This window comes from Daucus carota, chromosome 1 (assembly GCF_001625215.2).
Source record: "Daucus carota subsp. sativus chromosome 1, DH1 v3.0, whole genome shotgun sequence".
Classification (NCBI taxonomy): domain Eukaryota; kingdom Viridiplantae; phylum Streptophyta; class Magnoliopsida; order Apiales; family Apiaceae; genus Daucus; species Daucus carota.
In genome coordinates this window covers 54,852,086-54,874,440 of record NC_030381.2, presented here as the reverse complement: position 1 = coordinate 54,874,440, position 22,355 = coordinate 54,852,086, and the positions used below count along the sequence as shown (strand labels likewise).

Sequence of the window (22,355 nt, the reverse complement as noted above, 5' to 3'; positions counted from 1 at the left end):
ACAGATTAAGGACTGGAATGGCCGCGATGATGGTAATTAAGTAAACATCACCGATTGTGGTAAGTTTATGCTACATACAAATGAAGCAACTCTGTCTTGTTAGTGATCACCATTGGTATGTTATTGTAGTCACTTTTGATAGATTGGCTATAATATTTATCTGCTCTAGATAGATAGCTACAGTGTTGCCTTTGTTGTTAACTTTCCATCTGTATTACTAGTCCAATTCAGTCAACTATCTATGTTCGAGTTGGGTTATAGATTTCACTAAACTGAGTTGGTTAAAGTGTTCCAGTAATTGTTTTCTCTAAATAATTTTTGATTGATTTGATTGATTGAGTTGGTTAAGATGTTCCTGCTAGCCTGGTGCTCGTTTTTTCTGAATGAACTTTGTGTTGTTGATCTTAATTCTATTAGCCAAATTTCTATCAGTACACGGATCCAGATCGATCTATATATGCAGTGTGACACAAGTCTTTAGATCAAACTCCAAAAGCCGACCAACATTAATATTAGATAGGGAAAATCGATTTTTTTATCACTCAACTATTTATTTCTTTTAGAAACCTACAGCTCAATTTATGTTCTAGTTTTTACAAATTAAATTTATCCAAATCAATCTTTGTTGATGAAATAAACAGTTGAGTGATAAAAAAAAAAATCGATTTTTCATATTAGATAAATTTCATATAAAATAAGTCAGTCAACTATATAGCTTCTAGTAATCTATGTGACATAGTATGTGGCCTTGGAAAATAAGGTAGAAAAATGTTCGTTTCATTAAATTTTCTCGCTTGGAATTTATTGAAGAAGAGGTCTACTCTTTATAATATGTGGAATTATTTGCCAGTTGGTTTCTAAGTCTTCCCAAGTCCTCTTGACTCTGCCCTATATAAGGAGTCGAACTTACAATCTAAAATATTGTGACAAACATTGTAACATTAACACGTACTCAAGCACCAAAATGAGTTACTTAGCAGCACTTTCCCTGATCATCATTTCCACCCTCCTAATCACCACAAGAGCTGCCAACTTCAATATCCGAAACAACTGTCCTTACGTCGTATGGGCTGGTGCCTATCCTGGTGGCGGTCATCAACTCAACCCTAATCAGGAATGGTCCTTGGATGTTGATCCAGGCACCAAATACGCTCGTATTTGGGGTCGAACAAATTGCAACTCTGATGCCTCTGTTTGTGAAACCGGAGATTGTGGTAGGCTTGACTGCACAGCATATGGCAAAACACCAAACACAGTGGCCGAATATGCACTAAACCAATTTCAAAACTATGATTACTACGACATTTCACTAATCGACGGTTTCAATATTCCTATGGAATTTGGTCCCACTGAAGAAGGTGCAGATGGATGCAAACTCAGCAGTTGTACAGCAGATATCATCGCGCAATGTCCTGATCCGTTGAAGTTCCCTGGCGGCTGTAATAACCCCTGCACGGTTTATAAGACTAACGAATATTGTTGCACTCAGGCGTCGGAACCATGTAATCCGACAGATTATTCGAGGTTTTTTAAGGAGAGGTGTCCTACTTCTCTCAGTTATAAAGCTGATCAAACAGGTAATCGAAGCTGTCCGAGTGGTACTAACTACAAGGTTGTGTTCTGTCCATGAGGATCTTCTTATTCTGGTTCTTGCTGTGAAGTTGTTGTGTCCATGAGATCTTATTATTATTGTAGTGCTTGCTATAAAGTTGTTTCTGCACACCACAGATATTGTTGTTGTGCTTGTTCTTCTGAATAATTGCCTTGATCTGGTTGATCTAAATAAACTTATGTGCAGGGATACATAAGTCATTCTGATTTGAACAATTTGTTATCAATCTTCGCTATTACATACATATTTTTATTTTATTAGATTTCGAATATACTCTACCGCATTCTAATTCCTCGACAATATAAGAAAAAATAATCAGACAACGGCTTTTGTCATTGTCTGATATCTTATATTGAGCGGCCGTCTGTTATGCTTATCACAGAACAGTACGCTTAGTACACAGCTTAGTACACAACAGTACACTTCCATTTAGTGTCACATGCACAAAATTACATAAAATGACATAGAATGAAATGTTTTAACTAATACTATTAATGTAAATACGGATTTATTTTAATCAAAATTTAATACATGTCAATTTGTGAAAGATTTCGTATGTACCCAATTTTACATAAACCACTTTTCTTAAATTAATGTCCACAATTAGTTATATATTTTCTTTAATAACTATAAGTAAGAAATTAAAGAATTTAGCTTGACCTTCGTAAATATAATTAGAATTCCACAGTCCCCCGCACATCTTTACTTTTCGTACCCGCTACAAAGAAAAACTTTCCATTCATCAATGTTCTTGAGACTCTAATCTCGTTTGGAAAAATTTAAAATAACGAATTTTGATATTAACTCAGTTTTTGATTTATTTTTAAGTTCAAGTTCGTTTCTAACACTTATTACACATATAAATAAATTTTTACCAAATATTTTTGAATGGTCAAAAAGGAATCCTTTGAAATGCAAATAAATAAAAGAAAATTGACGAGGCGGATGTAGCCAAGTGGATCAAGGCAGTGGATTGTGAATCCACCACGCGCGGGTTCAATTACCTTCGTTCGCCCAATTGTGCTTTTGTGTTAAGGTTATCAATTTTTCTTAATAAACGATTTGCTACAAAAGGGTTATCAATTTTTCTTAATAAACGATTTGCTACAAAAGGGTTTAAAGTCAACATCTGTTTAATCCTGATGTAAAACTCTGGCAAACGGGGTCTTAACAATAAAAAGAGGGTTTAAAATTCAGACAAACCGACTCTTACCAATGAAAAGAGGTTCATTTTCTAAATTCTTATTGAGCTCATGGTGTCTTTCAGTATAAATGAAATTCATTTAAAGTGTAAATTTTATATGAATTTCTTGTTAATATTGGACGCTTTACATGTATATAAATATAAATTCGGCCAACTAGCTGATGCAATACTTGTGACGTAATGATATTTTGGACATGCTGTATGTGGCGGTGAAGAATGAGGGCTATCTCCGTGAACAATGGCCACGAAAAATGTTCATTTGATTAAATTTTCTAGATAAGAAATTTTTTACGAAGAGGTCCACTTATCTGCAAATATTTGTTGGTTGATGTCTTCCCAAGTCCACTTGACTCTCCCCTATATCAGAAGTATTGTAACAACAGGATTAGCATGCATACAATAAGCAGCAAAATGAGCAGCTTATTAGCACCACTTTCCCTGATCATCATTTCCACCCTCCTAATCACCACAAGAGCTGCCAACTTCAATATCCGGAACAACTGTCATTACGTCGTATGGGATGCTGCCTATCCTGGTGGCGGTCTTCAACTCAACCCTAATCAACAATGGTCATTGGATGTTGCTCCTGGCAACAGGGGCGGATCTAGGAAGAGGCACGGGGGGACACGTGTCCCCCCTAAATTTTTTTTTTACATTTTTTCACCATTCTAAATTTTGCAAAATTATAGAAGTACCCCTGCAAAATTCAAAATTATATAGGTGTTTTCCAAAAATTTACTTGGTGCCCCCTTATAGTTCGAATCCTGGATCCGCCCCTGCCTGGCACCCAATATGCTCGTATTTGGGGTCGAACAAATTGCAACTCTGATGCTTCTGTTTGTGGAACTGGAGATTGTGGTAGGTCTTACTGCACAGGGTATGGCAGGTCACCAAATACAGTAGCCGAATTTGCATTAAACCAATATCAGAACTACGATTACTTCGGCATTTCACTAATTGATGGTTTCAATATTCCTATGGAATTTGGTCCTACCGTAGAAGGTGGATATGGATGCAAACGGAGTCGTTGTACAGCTGATATCATCGGACAATGTCCCAATCCCTTGAGGTTCCCTGGCGGGTGTAATAACCCGTGCACCGTTTTTAGGACAAACGAATATTGTTGCTATCAGGCGTCGGAACCATGTAATCCGACAGATTATTCGAGGTTTTTTAAAAACAGGTGTCCTACTTCTCTCAGTTATAAAGGTGATCAAACTGGTAACCGAAGTTGTCCGAGTGGTACTAACTACAAGGTTGTGTTCTGTCCATGAGGATCTTCTTTCTATAATGTGCTTGCCACACAATTGTATCTGCATTATTGCATACAGATACAGTATTACAGCACTTTCGTTGTGCTCGTTTCTTCTGAATAAACTTTGATCTGGCTGATGTTATATATATATATCAATAAAATGCCTAGTATATTGACAATATTAATATCATTGTTAGATGCTTTAAACTCCAACAATAAAAAATTTATACGGTCTGTGAGCATTCGGTCGGTTGGATCCAAAACCATATCGAACCGAATAAATCGAGAAATGAAATTTCATTTTTTTTGAGTCTGAACCAGACAAAAATTTTAACCATGGACCGAATTAATCGGACCGGATCAAAATAATTCGATTCGGTCTGACCATAAAAACCAAAATTATATTTAAAATAAAGCTTTATGTTATAAACAAAGCTAAAAATTTATTTTAAAGAAAATAATATTACATAATATCAATACTTTATCAAAGATAAATATAATTAAATTTATAAATTAGATATTATAATTATATAAGATATATATCAAAAATATATAACATAAATATAAATAATTTTTTACATTGTTTGGACTATTCGTTCTATTTTGTCCGGACCGAGATATTTTTTATGGACCAGACTGAACCAAATTTTTTCTGTCTATTCGGTTCGGACTAAATAAACCAAATTTTCAAAAAATTAGGATCGAATTAAATTTACACGATTCGGTTCGGTTTTTCGGAACTGATTCGATTTCGCTTACCCCTGCATGCATGGGTACTATTCCATGACGTGAGCAAATATTGATTGTAATTAGTCACGGATAAATTTCGTTTTTATTTTTTCAATAATACTCCTATATCATGTAAGAATTTCTGTTTTTCTAGATTGTAGTGTTTGTTTGATAAAATTTAAGAATTTTTATTTTTCTAGATTGTATTGTTTGTTTAATAAAATCTTTTTTGAGTGAATTTTTGTTCCTAATTTATTTGAGTTTTTTTTATTCTCCTTGTAAGAGTCGGGTGTGTTTGTTTGGATATTTTGGTGTGATTCGATGTTTAGAACGTTAAATTTTTAAGGATTTGATTCAATGATAAAGATTTGTATGAGATTGAAATTATAATTGAGAGCTCAAATTGATTGTGGTGTTTTTACATATATGAACATCAACAAATTACTTGATTGTATATATTTAAAAACTAGATTAATTAGTCATATAATTCGTTTTACATCTATTCGACTTGATTCCTTTTTAAATGTCATATATTTTCATTATTAAATTAATTTTGTTTAATAACTATATATTACATGGCCTTAGCAAAAAATATAATTTTTTTTCGTCAGCGGCCTGAGTAAAATATTTGAAGTTAGAGTTTCAAGTATCACAGTTTTTATTTTACGCGAACCAGTTTACAAATTTTGAGCGCCTAATATCGGCAAATTCTTCTTCGCGCCTCGTCAAATAAATTTTTTATCAGAACATTGGGCTTAGATCTGGAGTCCAAGTATAAGTTTTAGTAGAACATTGGGCTTATATCTCTCAGCCTTGTTAAATAAAATTTAACAAGGATATTGGGCTTATATTTTAGGTGATTTGATGTGGTGGCCTGTTAGGAAGTCCTGGGCGTGTTCCGTGGTAACTGAGGAGCAAAGGAGCTTGGCATCAGAACTCGGCCAGAAATCGGACAATATTTATTCAAACTGCATGGTTAAAAGTTCAAACTTTAAGTTTTATTAGAATATATAAATAAAAATATCATTTTATACTTTGAAATTATATATAAAAAACGAAGATATATAATGCGACAGAGGAATATTTTTTAATGACTTTTAACGGTTGCTCATTTTATTTTCTAAACAGGTTGTATTATCAGTTCGGAGAATTGTTCTGACTGTGTTTAAGAGTTTTAATGAATGCATTTTGTAAATAAAAAAAAATCACCAGTTTTAGATCATATCTACACACTTGGTTATAAAAACGTGAAAATTAGACCATGTGCCACCTTAATGGATATATACGAACCAGATGCATGAACTCATTTGTTGTGTTCCAATCTTAGATATTTCTCACATATATCTAACTTCAGTCAAATAGATGATGTATCATGCGACTTCTACTCCTAACCAGGTGAAATTTTCCACACTTTCTTGTACATTTTTCTTATGTTTTGGGACGCTTACCAGGAAAAATATTCATTTTGTTAAGTTATCTAACTAAGAAAGTGACCCGCCTTTTGTAATATTTGGAATCGCTAGCCGGCGGCTTTTTGAGAGCATGTTTGACATGTTTAAAATAATGATTTATAATTTAAAATGTCAAATTTTGTTAATAATTTTATACTGTAAATGATTTATAATTATGATAATATAATAATTTTAATAGATTGCCTATTTGAATAATGATACTACTATTTATCGTATAAAATTTGAAAATTAAAATAATTGTTCGGAAAAATAGTTTCTACTTATTTCTTATTTTAAGTTATTTTTCTAACTTCAGTTCACTTCTATTTTATTTCACAAATAGACAAATATATTTTAATTTAAAATAATAAATATTTTAACACCCTAACTTTAAGTTTATGAATATTTTATAAGAAATTTTCGAGTTCTTTCAAGGGGGATGACAGCATAATTTTAAATCAATCAAATTTAATATTTGGATTTGCATTTTATTTGACGGGTCTAACCGGCTATATATGTATTACGCGACTTGCAATTTGGTGAAAATTTTCCACGATTACTTGTACATTTTTTATTGTGTTGTAGAACCAGCGAAAGTGTTCAGTTCGTAAACTACCTTGTTGGAAGTCGATACAAAAGTGGTCCATCTTTCGTAAAATTTGGAATCACTGGCTGGCGGCTTTTTAAATTCTGAACCTTCTCGAGTTCCTTCAACGGGTTCTCAAAAGCTAGAAACCGAAAATAATAATCCTTCCGTCTCAAAAATACTTATCTCTCTTTTTCCACTACAAATTTATCTCCATATCAATTGTGATTTTTTTGAAACTCAATTATATTCTCAATTCTCAGTGCATCAAATCTTTCTATTTATTGTGATATTTTTAAACTCAACTCTATTCTCACTTTTTAATACATTAATTAATAATAAATGAGATAAATAATCAACTTTTTTCTTAATCTGCGTGTTTTTTTCAAAAGGTACTTATAAATTGAGACGGGAAGAAGTACTCACTAACTTCATCTTACGTTTTCTTTTTATTACTTGTGCGTTTCTACGAAGTACAAGTTCATAATTTTTTTTTAAAAAATTCTTATTTTTGTATAAAAAATTAAGATACTATATTTTATTAAAAATATAAAACAATTTACAAAACTATTTTTTAGGAGTTTCAAACCATGAAACTATCCCTTCCTGACAGAAGGAACCTAGAACCAGTTATGAATGACAATCGGGATTGAATTACTATTTCTCAAAAGAGGCCCTACTTAATTCCGGTCCTGATCGTGCTTTGAATTTGACAATGATATTCTCCTATATAAATCATTCAACATTTTACACAAATATTAAAACACTTATAACATGTACTCTAGCACCAAAATGAGCTCCTTAGCAACCCTCTCCCTGATCATCCTCTCAACCCTTCTGATCACCACAAGAGCCGCCAATCTACTAGTCCGAAACAACTGCCCATACACCGTATGGGCAGCGGCCGCCTGGCCCTCCTCGCCCCCTCTCGGTCGCCAGCTCAACACCAACGACCAGTGGTCCTTCGACACGGCCCCTGGCACCGCCAGGGCCCGTATCTGGGGCCGAACCAAATGCAACTTCGATGGCTCCGGCCAAGGCTCCTGCGAAACCGGAGACTGCGGAAAACTCGCCTGCACAGACTACGGCAAAGCACCAAACACCCTAGCCGAATACGCACTAAACCAAAATTCACCAGGATACTACACGAACCTTGATTTTTTCGACATTTCATTAGTAGACGGATTTAATATTCCTATGGAATTCGGGCCTACTGGAAACTTCGGAGACAAATGCGAAGTACGAAGATGTACAGCTGATATCAACGGACAGTGCCCCGCGCAGTTGAGAGTCTCTGGCGGATGTAATAATCCGTGCACCACTTTTAAGGAGGAACAATATTGTTGCAATAACGGACCGTGTGGTCCGACAGACTATTCGAGGTTTTTCAAGGGGAATTGCCCTGATGCTTATAGTTATCCTCAGGATGATGCCACAAGTTTGTTTACTTGTCCTGGTGGCACTAACTATAAAGTTGTGTTCTGTCCTTGAGGTTGAGGATCGCTTTTCATGAAGACAAGTTTGGAGAATTTAAACATACATCAATAAAGCTGTCGTATACCAGCACAATCATCTTCGTGTTGTACTAGTTTCTTGGCAATAAAATTTAGTTTGCATGCAAACGAAACTATAGATGCTTCGTCTGTTTCTTATCTATCGAGTAATGCCGATGTTTTATTATCAGTACCTAATATATCTGGTTTATCTGTGTTGAGCATAAGATTAATTGTTGGAGTCTTCTTCCTCTGACATTTTAAAATTTTAGGTGGATGGACTCTGAACATGATATACTCGCTCTGTTTCAATTCTTTTGTTTTGTTTGATTTTTTTATGATCAAATTGCATAAAATTTATATATATATATATAGGGGTGGGTTCTGGTACAAACTTACAAACTTTATAGGTTCAACACGTATATAATTTAAGTTCAACATTTTATAACATTTTTTGTTGAATATCGATTAAAATTGTGTTGGAGAAGTACATAAACTAATTTTTCAATGTAAAAACTAAGTTAAACGTGTTATATATGTTTCTAGACCCTACCCCAACCCTAGAGGTATAGTTTAAACATGTTTATAGATATATTCAACAAAATGATAATTTGTGTTCTACACCTGATGTTGAACCCCAATTATGAATGTGTTGAATGCGCGATTTATTTATGTGTTATTTTTAAAAATTGTGATGTTTTTTCAAAATTTTTCAACATGGATATTTTCTATAATTAAGGATTAACACGATGGGAGAATAAAAAAAAAGTTTGTATTTTTGTAACTTAAAAAAAAATTTATTGATCCTATCCCTATATATATATATATATATATATATATATATATATATATATATATATTAAATAATTGAAGAAAATGATAAACAATATATTACTAAAATCTAGCCGTTTTAATTTTTACTTTAAGATGTATTTTTCAATTTTCATTTTAAGATGTATTTTTCGATTTCGAAAGATAATGTAAGAATAATTAATCATTACGAGTCAAAATTTGACCAATTTAACCACAAAAGATCAAATTAAACAAAGAAGTAGGACGGAAAGAGTATCAGAATTCATACGGCACCAGAGTTAAGACTATTCCTCAGAAGTTTGACGGGATTACGATCTAAAGTAGATATATACCAACCAGATGCATGAACTTCATTTCTTGTGTTACAATTCTAGATATTTTCCACATATATCTAACAGTTAGATGATGATGCAATTTTCAAATTCGACAAGTAGTGATATATAATGCGACTTATATACGTCGCCATGAAAAAAAAAAAAGAGACTAGCCACAAGAGCTGACTTATAATGCGACATATTTTGTGTATGAAGTATTTTCCGTGTAATAACCTGTGCACGGCCTTTAAGGAGGAACTTCCACAATGTCGTTGGATTACTTCTCTTCTCCGGGCCCGTTTCAGAGAAAAATGTTTCATTCTTCGATTTTTTGGGACCTAGGCTCTGAAGTTCGATTCAAGGCTTGGGACCGGCATCTTGGCGGCAACTCCAAGTAACAACGTATGGTCCTTAGCAATGTAGCCACGAATCTGAGTCTAGCGGGGTCCCAAATCAAGAACTGTATACTGCTTCCGTTCTTAAATATCTGTCTTTTGACTTTTTGGCACGCATGTTAAAGTGTTTTGACTGTATAGTTAAAAATATTATTTTTGAAATTTTCTTTTTTTGAATAAAAATATAATATCAATACTTTTATTTACAAAAAAAAATAATTGAAAAAAACATCTCTAACTATGTGGTCAAAGTACCTTAAAATGTGTGCTAAAAAATCAAAAGATAAATATTCAAGAACGGATGGAGTATTTAAACTTTAAAGTGATGGTGATAAAAGTTTATTACTCGTGCTTATGACTATCGGTAGTCGAGAGTTTACATGGAACAATAACATATACTCGTACGTCTTTGTTTCATTTGTTTCATGATTAATAAGTTTGGTCAACGAAAATAAAATCTGAAATTTGTTGGTGTTTGGATGAGTGATTAAGAGTTCATTTATTTTATGATTAATAAACTCGACTGATGGTATAAAATCTGAAATTTATATGTTGGTATTTGGATTAGTAATTAGTCATGAGTGGATAGATCTTTTCTTCCAAACCTTCTCGAATACTTATTCTCATGTCCTTCATTCACATTCTCATTGAGCTCATTCTCGATTTTGATTCTCATATGTAATCTACCAAGTGCGTAAAATTTATTTCTTATCATGATTCTAGATGTTCTAAATGCCTATTTTCAGTGTAATAGATGATGCAATTTTCGAATTCGAGAATCACGTAGAAGCAATATTTTATAATTTAATGGGATAATAATAATATTTATATAATTCTCTTATTCAAAAGTCCCACTAATATAATATATTGAAAAAAATATTTAAACATCAATCTGTCACTGACATATAATATTTAAATTCGAGAGTTACGTAAAAGCCGACTTTATAACTAGATAAAAGAATTACATGTAAATATTTAATATAAATTTAAGTCAGTAAATTAAACATATCTTGGTAATAAGTGATGATAAATTTTGGGACTACGCGGTGGTGAAGAAAAGACACGTGCGAAAAAATTCTACGGTTCCTCCTTGTTGATCGTTCTTATGTTGCTGGGACTCACCGCACGAAGAAAATATTCGGATGTATATTAAAAAAAAATATCATTTGATATCAAATCGAAAAAGCGCTTAAATTTATGGGGTGTAAAAAAAAATATCATTTGAGACCAAATCGAAAAAGCGCTTAAACTTATGGGGTGTAAAGTGTTAATTATATTTATTTATTTATACCAACAATTACCAAATGTATCATGTGACAAATGAAGCAGGGATAACTCTATTAATATTTAACATATAATAATAATATTATAAAAAATATAAAATTTATCAACGATAAAATCTGATTAATACATGATTAATATTTCAAAAAAAAATCAATTTTTAAAATTTGATTAATTTATATGAATTATTCTTAAATAGTAGTATATTTTATTATAAATATAAACTAAGTTAATATATCGAATATTATTCTACATTTACTTATATTCAATTATTGTTTCCATTAATCCTTTTCACTAATCAACAATTAGAAAATAAAACCCTAATTGATAGATAAATGGCTTAAATAGATTCTCAATTTTACCACTTTAAATTTATGAAAATTAATTCCTATGGAATTCGGGCCTACTGGAAACTTCGGAGACAAATGCGAAGTACGTAGATGTACAGCTGATATCAACGGACAGTGTCCTGCACAATTTAGACAGTCTCTGGCGGCTGTAATAATCCGTGCACCACTTTTAAGGAGGAACGATATTGTTGCAATAACGGACCGTGTGGCCCGACAGACTATTCGAGGTTTTTTAAGGGGAATTGCCCTGATGGTTATAGTTATCCTCAGAATTGATCAAGCGGATGAATTAAAACTGTTAGTAATAATATTCTAAGTCTGATGATATCATCATGTTCTTAGTTTATGATCAAATTCTAATGAATTACGGTACTAGCTAATTTTACGATCTTCCTTCAATCAAATAATCATTTTTCACATTATCATTATTAACAAGACGTCTGATTTATGGTTAATGAGTCTGTTTAATGGAAATCGAAACCTGAAATCCATATTTTGGTATTTGGCCGATAATCTTTTGCTGATATGAAATGAAACTTCATTTCTACTTTATAGATAAATTATTCCTTTCACACATCCAAGAATTCTCATTCTCATTCTTGTACCTTTCGTTGTCCCTCATTCCCGTCTCATTCTCATTATCATGCAAACACTCCTTATTACTATATTTTACTCATCATAAAATATGTCATTCGATCACCGCAATATCAGGTATACTTTCGTCACAAAATCCTGACATGCATCTGAGACCTGTCACAATCCTGATATCAACTTAATCTTTCCTTATTTTAAAATTGTGGAATTTGGAATCACTACAACAAAAACGGGTAAATTTGACCGCCAATTTCCGGTCATATTTAACTAAATTTGACTGCCCGCTGTCATATTTAACTAAATTGTACTTAAATTTGACCAACTAATCAGTCATATTTATAAATTTGACTATTTTACCAACAGTCATATATATAAATTTGACTGATATTCAGCGATCACATTTATAAATTTGACTACCATTCAATGGTCACATTTATAAATTTGACTATTTTACCAACAGTCATATATATAAATTTTAGCCGGTCATTTTTACCCGTTTTTCTTGTAGTGAATAATATATGCCAACTCTAGAGTAAACGGTGCCTAGAAATTTGTACACATTCGGTGACGAGACTGTGAAAAATAGATCATAATTCATAAACCACCAGAATTAAGACTATTCCTCATAAGTTTGACTGGAATACGATCTAAAGCAGATATATACGAACCAGATGCATGAACTTCATTTCTTGTGTTACACTTCTACGTATTACTATTAGACACCTAACTTTAAGTTAGACTTTTGTAACCATGAATAATATTATTTATTACTTCCACACCATTTCATAAACTTTTTTTAACATATGTCTCTTATGAATAAAAATAAGAAATTTAAATTTTTATTTTAAAAAAAAATTAAAAAATAAATTATAAAACTATATTTTATATTCACTTTCGTATCGAAAAATAAAAAATATTGTAAACAATCTAAAGATACAGAAAGAGTAGCATTCTTTAGTAATATTTATTTATACCAACAATTACCAAGTGTATCATGTGACAAATGAAACAAGGATAACTCATTAATTATTTAACATATATTAATTATATTATTAAAATACAAAATTTATCAAAAGAAATAACCTCTGATTAATACATCATTTATATTTCAAAAAAAACAAAATTTAAAATTTGATTAAGTTATATAAATTATTCTTAAATAGTAGTATATGTTATTATAAACTAAGTTGATCTATCGAATATTATTCAACATTTATTTATATTCAATTATTGTTTCCATTAATCCTTTTCACTAATCAACAATGAGAGAATAAAACCCTAATTGATAGATAAATCGATTAATTAGATTATCAATTTTACCACTATGAATTTATGGAAAAAAACTATTTCGAATACAAATAAATAACGAATATGAAGATGAAAAAGATCATTCAAAATATCACTTTTTTCAAAATCTCTAATTTTGTGAATGTTTATTAAATTCTAAATTTTTGCATGTCTCTAAAAAAACTTACTGAACACAAATATTATCTATCTTTTAAAATTTAATTATTTGCATTCTGTTTCATTTATAAATAATTGTTAAACGGTCCGTAACTAAATTTAACTTGTTTTATATGATTCTTGTCTAAAAAAATTACAAGACGTAAGTTTTTCTAATTATGTTTTTCTTGACAAAATTTTAAGTTAATTTTAGTTGCATTTGAGTTTAATTTTAGCTACATTTAATTACAAATTCTTGTTTTTGAAGAAAAATCGTATTTTAACAATAATTGAAAATGATTTTTTAAAGAAAATTTGAAAACAAAAAAATTCAAATTCAAATTGGTGATTGATTTGGAGCAATTTGTTTTTCAATTTCTTAAAGGGGTTGGTCCTTTTATTTCTCGAATTTAGACGTGCAATCTGTAAACTAAATCGGGTGAGATGAGTGATGGAAATAGGACTAGCTCCTGTAGAATCGTATTGACTTGCTTTTTTTTTAAACCCGAATTTTTCATTATGAAGTAGTAGCATTTAGGTTTGATTTTTATATTCCGTCAGTTGTTTGATGTTCATCTTTCTTCGTATATCCATATAATAGGTAGGAGCATAAACTGAAACATTCTGGAGCTACAAAGATAGTTATTAAATCGTTAGCACCGCATAAAAACATTCCTCCTAAAGTAGCTGTTAATACAAATAAGATAAACTCTGTTATAGCTATTTCTGTACATTCAATGTACTCTACGGATAGAGGAATACATAGAGTTGAACATAGTAAAATAAGAAATTGAAAGATTTCGTTGAAATTGTTCGTTTGAAAATTTCCCGAAAAACTAATCACGGGTTCTTCTCTCCATCGGAACAAGAGGGCCGTTATGCTCATTACTAAACTTGTTGAAGAGATGAAAATCTTTTTGATCAGAGATTGAATCGATCATCAAAAGGTAAAATTCAACAAAAGAACAACGATACACTTAAGCAGAAGATAACCAATTCTTTATTTGAATATTTCTTGAATAACAAAATACAAAATAACGGCATTTAATAGTCATATTATGTATTCTTTTACCGTTTCCACCAACATTTTTTTACCGTTTCATAAAATTATTTATATATACATGATTTTGTTTGGATAAGTACTGAAGAGGTAGCAGAGCCAACTCAAGGTTCAATCTACATTGGTGGTTTGCCTGATGGCACATCTTATTCCACGTCGTGGAATCACTTTAAACAATAGGTGGTATCAGGCAAACTGGGGGAGTGCACATTCAGTATAGGCAAAATAATAGGTCGTTTGCGTTTATCCACTTCCTGGATGAGAACTCTACTAATAAGGCCGTGCTTGTAAGTGATATATTAAAAAAATTAATTTTTATTCATGTGTTTGATTTTAGACCTGTAAAATAATTAAATTTTATTCATGTACAGGCTTCAAATAATTTGGAACGGAGAGGTTACAAGATAAGGGTGGAGAAAAGGTTGAATGAGCGCGCAACCAAAAATCTATTTTACACGGATGTTGATCCTACATATCGCGACAAGGTAAGGGTGGAGAAAAGGTTGAATGAGCGCGCAACCAAAAATCTAGTTTACATGGATGTTAATCCTATTTATCGCGAGCTGGTCTTGTGTTTGAACTTGAAAGGAGACGAGGTACATGTTGGGATACATGGTTACATTTATGGAAAATAATTATTTCGAATACAAATAAATAATCAGATTATCAATTTTACCACTATGAATTTATGAAAAATAATTATTTCGATTACAAATAAATAACGAATATGAAGAAGAAAAAGATTATTCAAAATATCACTTTTTTCAAAGTCTCTAATTTTGTGAATGTTTATTAAATTCTGAATTTTCGCATGTCTCTAAAAAAAACCTACCAAACACAAATATTATCTACGCTCAACAAATCAAACTCTCATCCTCAGCCGCTTCAAGCGCTACGAGGAGAACCGATTTATACTCCTCGATACCGATTCTCATACAGCTCTTATTATATGATCTTAACTTCCCTTACTTTCGTTATGAGTTCTCATACGTGCCTACTCCTTCGCTTGTCGGTTCTACTAATGGCATTGTTTGTGTTGCTGTTGATTTCGTTGATTTCAAACTCTCAAGATCGTAAGTTCTAAAAATTGAAAATTATTTATATGCAATATGTGGTTGAGGGTGAACCACAAAATTATTGCATATAATTGGACCAATACGAGTTCCAAACCATTGTTTTGGACGGTAGGAATCGACATAAAGAGTATATATAACATCTTGTCCATTATAGGAATCAAGTTAGAAAGATATTACATCATGTGAAAAAAAATAATTCTATTTACAATTTACATCATGTGAAAAATTAAGAAAGATGTTACCCAAGATGTCTTTAAAGTCTGCAAAATCCACTCTATGATTGTGTGACATTTTTCTCACCAGATCGATACCAAATTTTAATAATAATATTAGAATATTCAATACCAAAATAATAACACAGAAAATAAAATTTTAATAATAATATAATATAATTTTTTATCGTTTCACAACATGAACAAATCATGTTCAAATTGATTAAAATGTTAAATACTAAAATGATAACACAAAAAACAAATTTTAATAATCATATTATTTAATTCTTTACCGTTTCACAAGATAAACAAGTCATATCTACTTTGATTAGAATGTTAAATACCAAAATGAGTGGATCCATAGATAACCAAGTAACATATTAGAATGTACATATTAGAATGTGCAAAAATATATCTCGCATGCTACAGATATGAATTTTGTGGATATTGAAACTTCTATTTAGATAGGAGAATTTGATGATATTCTGACGCGTCAGGGAAGAGAGTGTTTTTTTTCCAATTTGTAAGTTGTAACCCTTCACGATCTCGATTTCATATTAAGAGAGATTCAAGTAGTGAAATTGAAGATTGAAATATATTTATAAAGTTTGAAGGCCATGAATAGACTGATATCCAAATCCAATGATTTTGAAAGGTATGTATCTTTTAAAATTTAATTATTTGCATCCTGTTTCATTTATAAATAGTTGTTAAACGGTCCGTAACTAAATTTAACTTGTTTTATATGATTCTTGTCTAAAAAATACAAGACGTAAATTTTTCTTGACAAAATTTTAAGTTAATTTTTGTTGCATTTGAGTTTAATTTTAGCTACATTTAATTACAAATTCTTGTTTTTGTAGAAAAATCGTATTTCAACAATAATTGAAAATGATTTTTTAATGAAAATTTGAAAACAAAAAAATTCAAATTCAAATTGGTGATTGAATTGGAGCAATTTGTTTTTCAATTTCTTAAAGGGGTTGGTCCTTTTATTTCTCAAATTTAGACGTGCAATCTGTAAACTAAATCGGGTGAGATGGGTAATGAAAATAGGACTAGCTCATGTAGAATCGTATTGACTTGCTTTTTTTTTTTAAACCCGAATTTTTCATTATGAGTAGTAGCATTTAGGTTTGATTTTTATATTCCGTCAGTTGTTTGATGTTGTAAAATTCAACAAAAGAACAACGATACACTTAAGCAAAAGGTAACCAATTCTTTGTTTGAATATTTCTTGAATAACAAAATAAAAAATAACGGCATTTAATAGTCATATTATGTATTCTTTTACCGTTTCCACCAACATTTTTTTACCGTTTCATAAAATTATCTATATATGCATGATTTTGTTTGGGTAAGTACTGAAGAGGTAGCAGAGCCAACTCAAGGTTCAATCTACATTGGTGGTTTGCCTGATCGCACATCTTATTCCACGTTGTGGAATCATTTTAACCAATAGGGTGGTATCAGGCAAACTGAGGAGTGCACATTGAGTATAGGCAAAATAATAGGTCATTTGCGTTTATCCACTTCCTCGATGAGAACTGTGCTGATAAGGCCGTGCTTGTAAGTGATGTATTAAAAAAAATAATTTTTATTCATGTGTTTGACTTTAGACCTGTAAAATAATTTAATTTTATTCATGTACAGGCTTTAAAGAGGTTACAAGGTAGGGGTGGAGAAAAGGTTCAATGAGCGCGCAACCAAAAATCTAGTTTACACGGATGTTGATCCTACTTATCGCGAAAAGGTAAGACAAGGTAAGGGTGGAGAAAAGGTTGGATGAGCGCGCAACCAAAAATCTAGTTTACACGGATGTTGATCTTACTTATCGCGAGCTGGTCTTGTGCTTGAACTTGGAAGGAGACGAGATATATGTTGGGATACATGGTTACATTTATGGAAAATAATTATTTCGAATACAAATAAATAATTAGATTATCATTTTACAACTATGAATTTATGGAAAATAATTATTTCGAATACAAATAAATAACGAATATGAAGAAGAAAAAGATTATTCAAAATATCACTTTTTTTAAAGTCTCTAATTTTGTGAATGTTTATTAAATTCTGAATTTTTGCATGTTTCTAAAAAAACCTACTGAACACAAATATTATCTATTTTTTAAAATTTAATTATTTGCGTTCTGTTTCGTTTATAAATAGTTGTTAAATGGTCCGTAACTAAATTTAGCTTGTTTTATATGATTCTTGTCTAAAAAATACAAGACGTAAGTTTTTCTAATTATGTTTTTCTTAACAAAATTTTAAGTTAATTTTGGTTGCATTTGAGTTTAATTTTAGCTACATTTAATTATAAATTCTTGTTTTTGTAGAAACTCGTATTTCAACAATAATTGAAAATGATCTTTTAAAGAAAATTTGAAAACAAAAAAAATTCAAATTCAAATTGGTGATTGAATTGGAGCATTAATTTCCAGTTTCTTGAAGGGGTTGGTCCTTTTATTTTTCGAATTTAGACGTGCAATTTGTAAACTGAATTGGGTGAGATGGGTAACGGACATAGGACTAGCTCCTGTAGAATCGTATTGACTTACTTATTTCTTCTTCTTTTTTTAAAACCCGAATTTATCATTATGAAGTAATAGCATTTAGGTTTGATTTTTATATTCCGTCGGTTGTTTGATGTTGTAAAATTCAACAAGAGAACAACGATCCACCTAAGCAGAAGGTAACCAATTCTTTGTTCGAATATTTCTTGAATAACAAAATACAAAATAACGGCATTTAATAGTCATATTATGTATTCTTTTACCGTTTCCACCAACATTTTTTTACCGTTGCATAAAATTATCTACAATATTAGACTGAATTTGCAGATTGTTTGCTAAGAAAAAGATAATTACTTTATTTGTTCGGTAATGTATTTATATTTTTTAACAGCTCAGAAAAGTGCTAGTGGTTCTGGTGATTATTAAAAACTTAACAGTTCAGATATGTATAATTTTTTGGATATTGAGAAGAAAACTAAATCAAGGATATGTTATACATGAAAGATCTCTATTTGTATATTTGAGAGTCATATTGTTTTTTTCAATATAAACATTTTTTTATATTTATATTACAGGTTCGGGGATAGGCGCAATATATTATAGATGTTGCGGTCATCTTTTTGGCTTAGCTATGATTCATAAAATTCAAATCATTATTGAACACAAGGCTCATGTTATATAGAGACTTATTCATTCTTGAATTTTATCTCAACTTCAATATGAACATTTATGTGAATCTAAAAAAATCTGAACAGAATTGAACTTGCATATATGTGAATCTAAAAATGTCTTTCATATAATCACATACATACACATGAATCGTTTATAAATTAAATCAAAGAGCGAAAGTACCAGGAACTATAAGAGAAAGTACATGCAATTCATAAAACAGAATATCACTCTTACATTGGTGTCCAAACAGATTTGATATCCTGTAACCAAGCTCAATCCGTCAAGCACAACTTCCTTTCAGCACAAGCCATATCTTTAGAGTAATTCAGAGGACAATCATGCCGAACAAAATATATAAACAAAGCCGTGGGAAAACACCCTTTAAAAACTAACCTCATCCATTAAATTGCGGAGGGGGAGACTAAAGATTTACTGAATCTTCTTGTATGGATGCAGAGAAAAAAAATCCCTCTGTATCTCAAATTCAAATTTAAATGGCATTTTGTGAGATTCGAAGGACATAACAGTGATGTGTCTGAGAATATAAACATTATCCAGTAGTATGTTTTGTTACCCGCCAGTTGAACCCGTGTATATTCAAGGCTGTTGTACTATGCCTCATGGCTTTACACGTGCTACAACCTAGCTACAACCTAGTACACGCGGGGAGGAAAGAAAACAGAATTTGAAATACAATGGCATGAAATGTAATTAAAAGGGTTTAGAAGGGCAGTGTTAGTAATAAGCTATCAAAAATGGGATGAGTATCTATCTATTTATAGATATGTGTAGCAGTTAAAATACATTCTCCTGATAATTTGATAGAAAGCCCTGATTGAAAACGTAAAGATCTAGCAATTGACATAAGTTGTCTGTGTTTTCTATCTACCCTGTTGTTTTGAGCAGGAGTAGCAACACATAAAGCTCGGTGAGTAATACCTCTTTCCAAAAAGAAGGAATAATTAAAAAAAATTTGTGCATCCTCTGTTGAAACAGAGGGTTTTCTTTTCTCTCTCGTTTTGAGAGTCGACTCCCGTATTAGGGTTTCAGCCGTCACTTCTCCGCCTTCCAGATCTTCATCTTTTCACCAATTAACCCCTTCGCTCTCTCACCCCCTCTATTGTTTTACTAGTTTTCAATAAAACCAAGATCTAATCTTATTTGAGTACCTTGTTATCAAGGTTTTGTGCCCATCTTTTTGGGATGCCCATCTTTTCGGGATGTCAGTGTGTTATGTTTTCGTATTTTTATGTGTCTTGATGTGTCGTTTGATTATCAATCTGAAAAAGATTTATACGGTATTTTGAGAAATCGGTAAGACTCGCATCGGTTTCGAAACGATGGTGGATACCGCAAGAGCTTAGCTTTCACAACAAATAATTGTTCATGTTTTGGGGACATTTGGTGCTCCAGGATCAGTTGATTTGACTGATAGTTCTAAACATTGAGCTATAGATGATGCTTATGTGAAAGTCAATTGTGATACTACTAGTTTCATAACTGATGTAGGTTGGGTTGCTCGAGATATCATTGTAATACTTTTTAGATCAAAGAATATAATATTATATTTGTTAAGCGATCTGAAAACAAAATGACTATTTGTTTAGTTCGTTCTTTGTTTCACAATCAGATTGTAGTTGGCAGTTCGGGGGTTTGTCCCGGCTGAGTTTGCGCTTCTTATTAATAAAATCCTTTGTTCGTCAAAAAAAAAATTTGTGCCATGATCACTCCAGAAAGATATGACAGTAGTATTATAACGACTTTGAACATATGCCAAAAAATGAGTAGGCTGATTAAAAACACTATGCAGAAGTTTCATTTGCAGAAGACTGTCTTAGAACAGACTACTATGGAGCAAAAAGGTAATTACTGAGCTGCTACTGCTGCTTCAGCTCTCCAATTTAGCAAGAATAGTGAATGTAACATCAGTATATGGCAAACTAATGGTAACACTATATATCTACACTTGATTTAATACCCACAGAAAGAAGAATCTACGCTACATTATTGCTTCATTGTTCCCGTGGATAAACAATGAGAAGGTGAAAGAAGAGTTGAATAACATAGAGACTTTAACAGAGGAGAATATTGATGAGATTCTGAAGTATCTTCCGAAGGATTTCAAGGAGAACAACTTGAAGCTAATGGTTGGCCTATTCTAGTGTCAGCATATAAGATCTCTAAAGCAGCCATCAATGCCTATACTAGACTGCTAGCCAGAAAATACACCAACATGCTTATAAATTGCGTCCATCCGGGCTATTGCCAGACAGATATTACAAGTGAAACAGGACCCTCCACTGCCGAGGAAGGCGCTAGAGGTCCTGCAATGGTGGTACTGTTGCCGGATGGTGGTCCTTCCGCCATTTACTTTTTGGAGATGCAACCATCAACTTTCTAGTACCCCAATTATGCTACTTATACATCACATATTGAATCTTTAATTATCTTTTATAAGAACTTAAGTCACAATCTCTATTATGCTACTTCAGTAGTTATTGTCTGTATTTGTGCATGTGTTTGTTTTAGAAAGGTTTAATCTAAATGTTGTGCCCAAGGATAGCACATTTACTCCTCTATGAAACCAGAAATCAGGCATTATACTCTGTGCAGAAACATTACTCTCTGTCCAGTAAAGATGAAGCTAAAATTGGGAAACTGTAATATAAAGAGGAACTTACTTCGATGGTGGCCGACAGCGTCCTGCTTGAATTGGAGTTAATTTCTCTAATTTATATTGCTTCAAATTCTGCAAGAAACAACCAATGATCAAGATCTACAAGTAAAGAAGGAGCTGCAGTCATGAAAAACTTAAACTTCACATATGAACCTTATATTTTTTTAACAGGCTATTGCAGTCATCAGCTTTAGTGACACAGCTTTTCAGTTTCTTCCAGTTATGTGTGCTGTTCAACTGAAAGATTTGAGCAAGGTAAATAATCTAAGTGACAAACTTTTTGTTGCTGATAAGAGATAGTAACCGTGCTGAAATTTTCAGTTTGATTGATATATCTGAGGAGAGCTTACCTGTTTTAAAAACCACGAACTGTAATCTTGAAATTCATACTCCTTGTACCTAAGGCATAAAGCCAAGACAACTGAAGAATATTATCCGGGCAACTGAATAATTATTGGAAAGCTTCAAACTGATTATTCTTTTTTCTTTTTTTGAAGCTGTTTCCTACTCGTGAATATTTGAAGCATGTTCTTGGGAGAAAAAAGCCACTCAAAAGCCAAAAAATATATTAAGTGTGTCTAGCAGAACACAAATGGGGGCAAATAACATAGAGATTATG

At 31.8% G+C, this 22,355-nt stretch overlaps 3 protein-coding genes across 3 annotated transcripts; all 3 read left to right on the top strand.

Annotated features, from left to right (window-relative positions):
* The first annotated feature begins 911 nt into the window (after positions 1 to 911).
* LOC108205078 (protein P21-like) lies at positions 912 to 1,874 on the top strand. Its single transcript, XM_017374859.2, has one exon. It carries the CDS (start codon positions 965 to 967, stop codon positions 1,628 to 1,630), a length of 666 nt encoding a protein of 221 aa, XP_017230348.2. The 5' UTR covers positions 912 to 964; the 3' UTR covers positions 1,631 to 1,874.
* A 1,332-nt stretch (positions 1,875 to 3,206) lies between these two features.
* LOC108207250 (thaumatin-like protein 1) lies at positions 3,207 to 4,252 on the top strand. The gene is made up of 2 exons (XM_064086146.1): positions 3,207 to 3,402; positions 3,597 to 4,252. Exons 1-2 carry the CDS (start codon positions 3,207 to 3,209, stop codon positions 4,088 to 4,090), a joined length of 690 nt encoding a protein of 229 aa, XP_063942216.1. The 3' UTR covers positions 4,091 to 4,252.
* A 3,336-nt stretch (positions 4,253 to 7,588) lies between these two features.
* LOC108207184 (protein P21-like) lies at positions 7,589 to 8,491 on the top strand. Its single transcript, XM_017377664.2, has one exon. The coding sequence runs from the start codon at positions 7,612 to 7,614 to the stop codon at positions 8,326 to 8,328; it is 717 nt and encodes a 238-aa protein (XP_017233153.1). The 5' UTR covers positions 7,589 to 7,611; the 3' UTR covers positions 8,329 to 8,491.
* Positions 8,492 to 22,355: the final 13,864 nt, after the last annotated feature.

Bases quoted from the DNA above. Each gene is read 5' to 3' on its own strand.
- LOC108205078 (XM_017374859.2), top strand. From the start codon at position 965: ATGAGTTACTTAGCAGCACTTTCCCTGATCATCATTTCCACCCTCCTA.
- LOC108207250 (XM_064086146.1), top strand. From the start codon at position 3,207: ATGCATACAATAAGCAGCAAAATGAGCAGCTTATTAGCACCACTTTCC. The intron at 3,403-3,596 runs CTGGCAACAGGG...ATCCGCCCCTGC, and splicing joins ATGGTCATTGGATGTTGCTC to CTGGCACCCAATATGCTCGT.
- LOC108207184 (XM_017377664.2), top strand. From the start codon at position 7,612: ATGTACTCTAGCACCAAAATGAGCTCCTTAGCAACCCTCTCCCTGATC.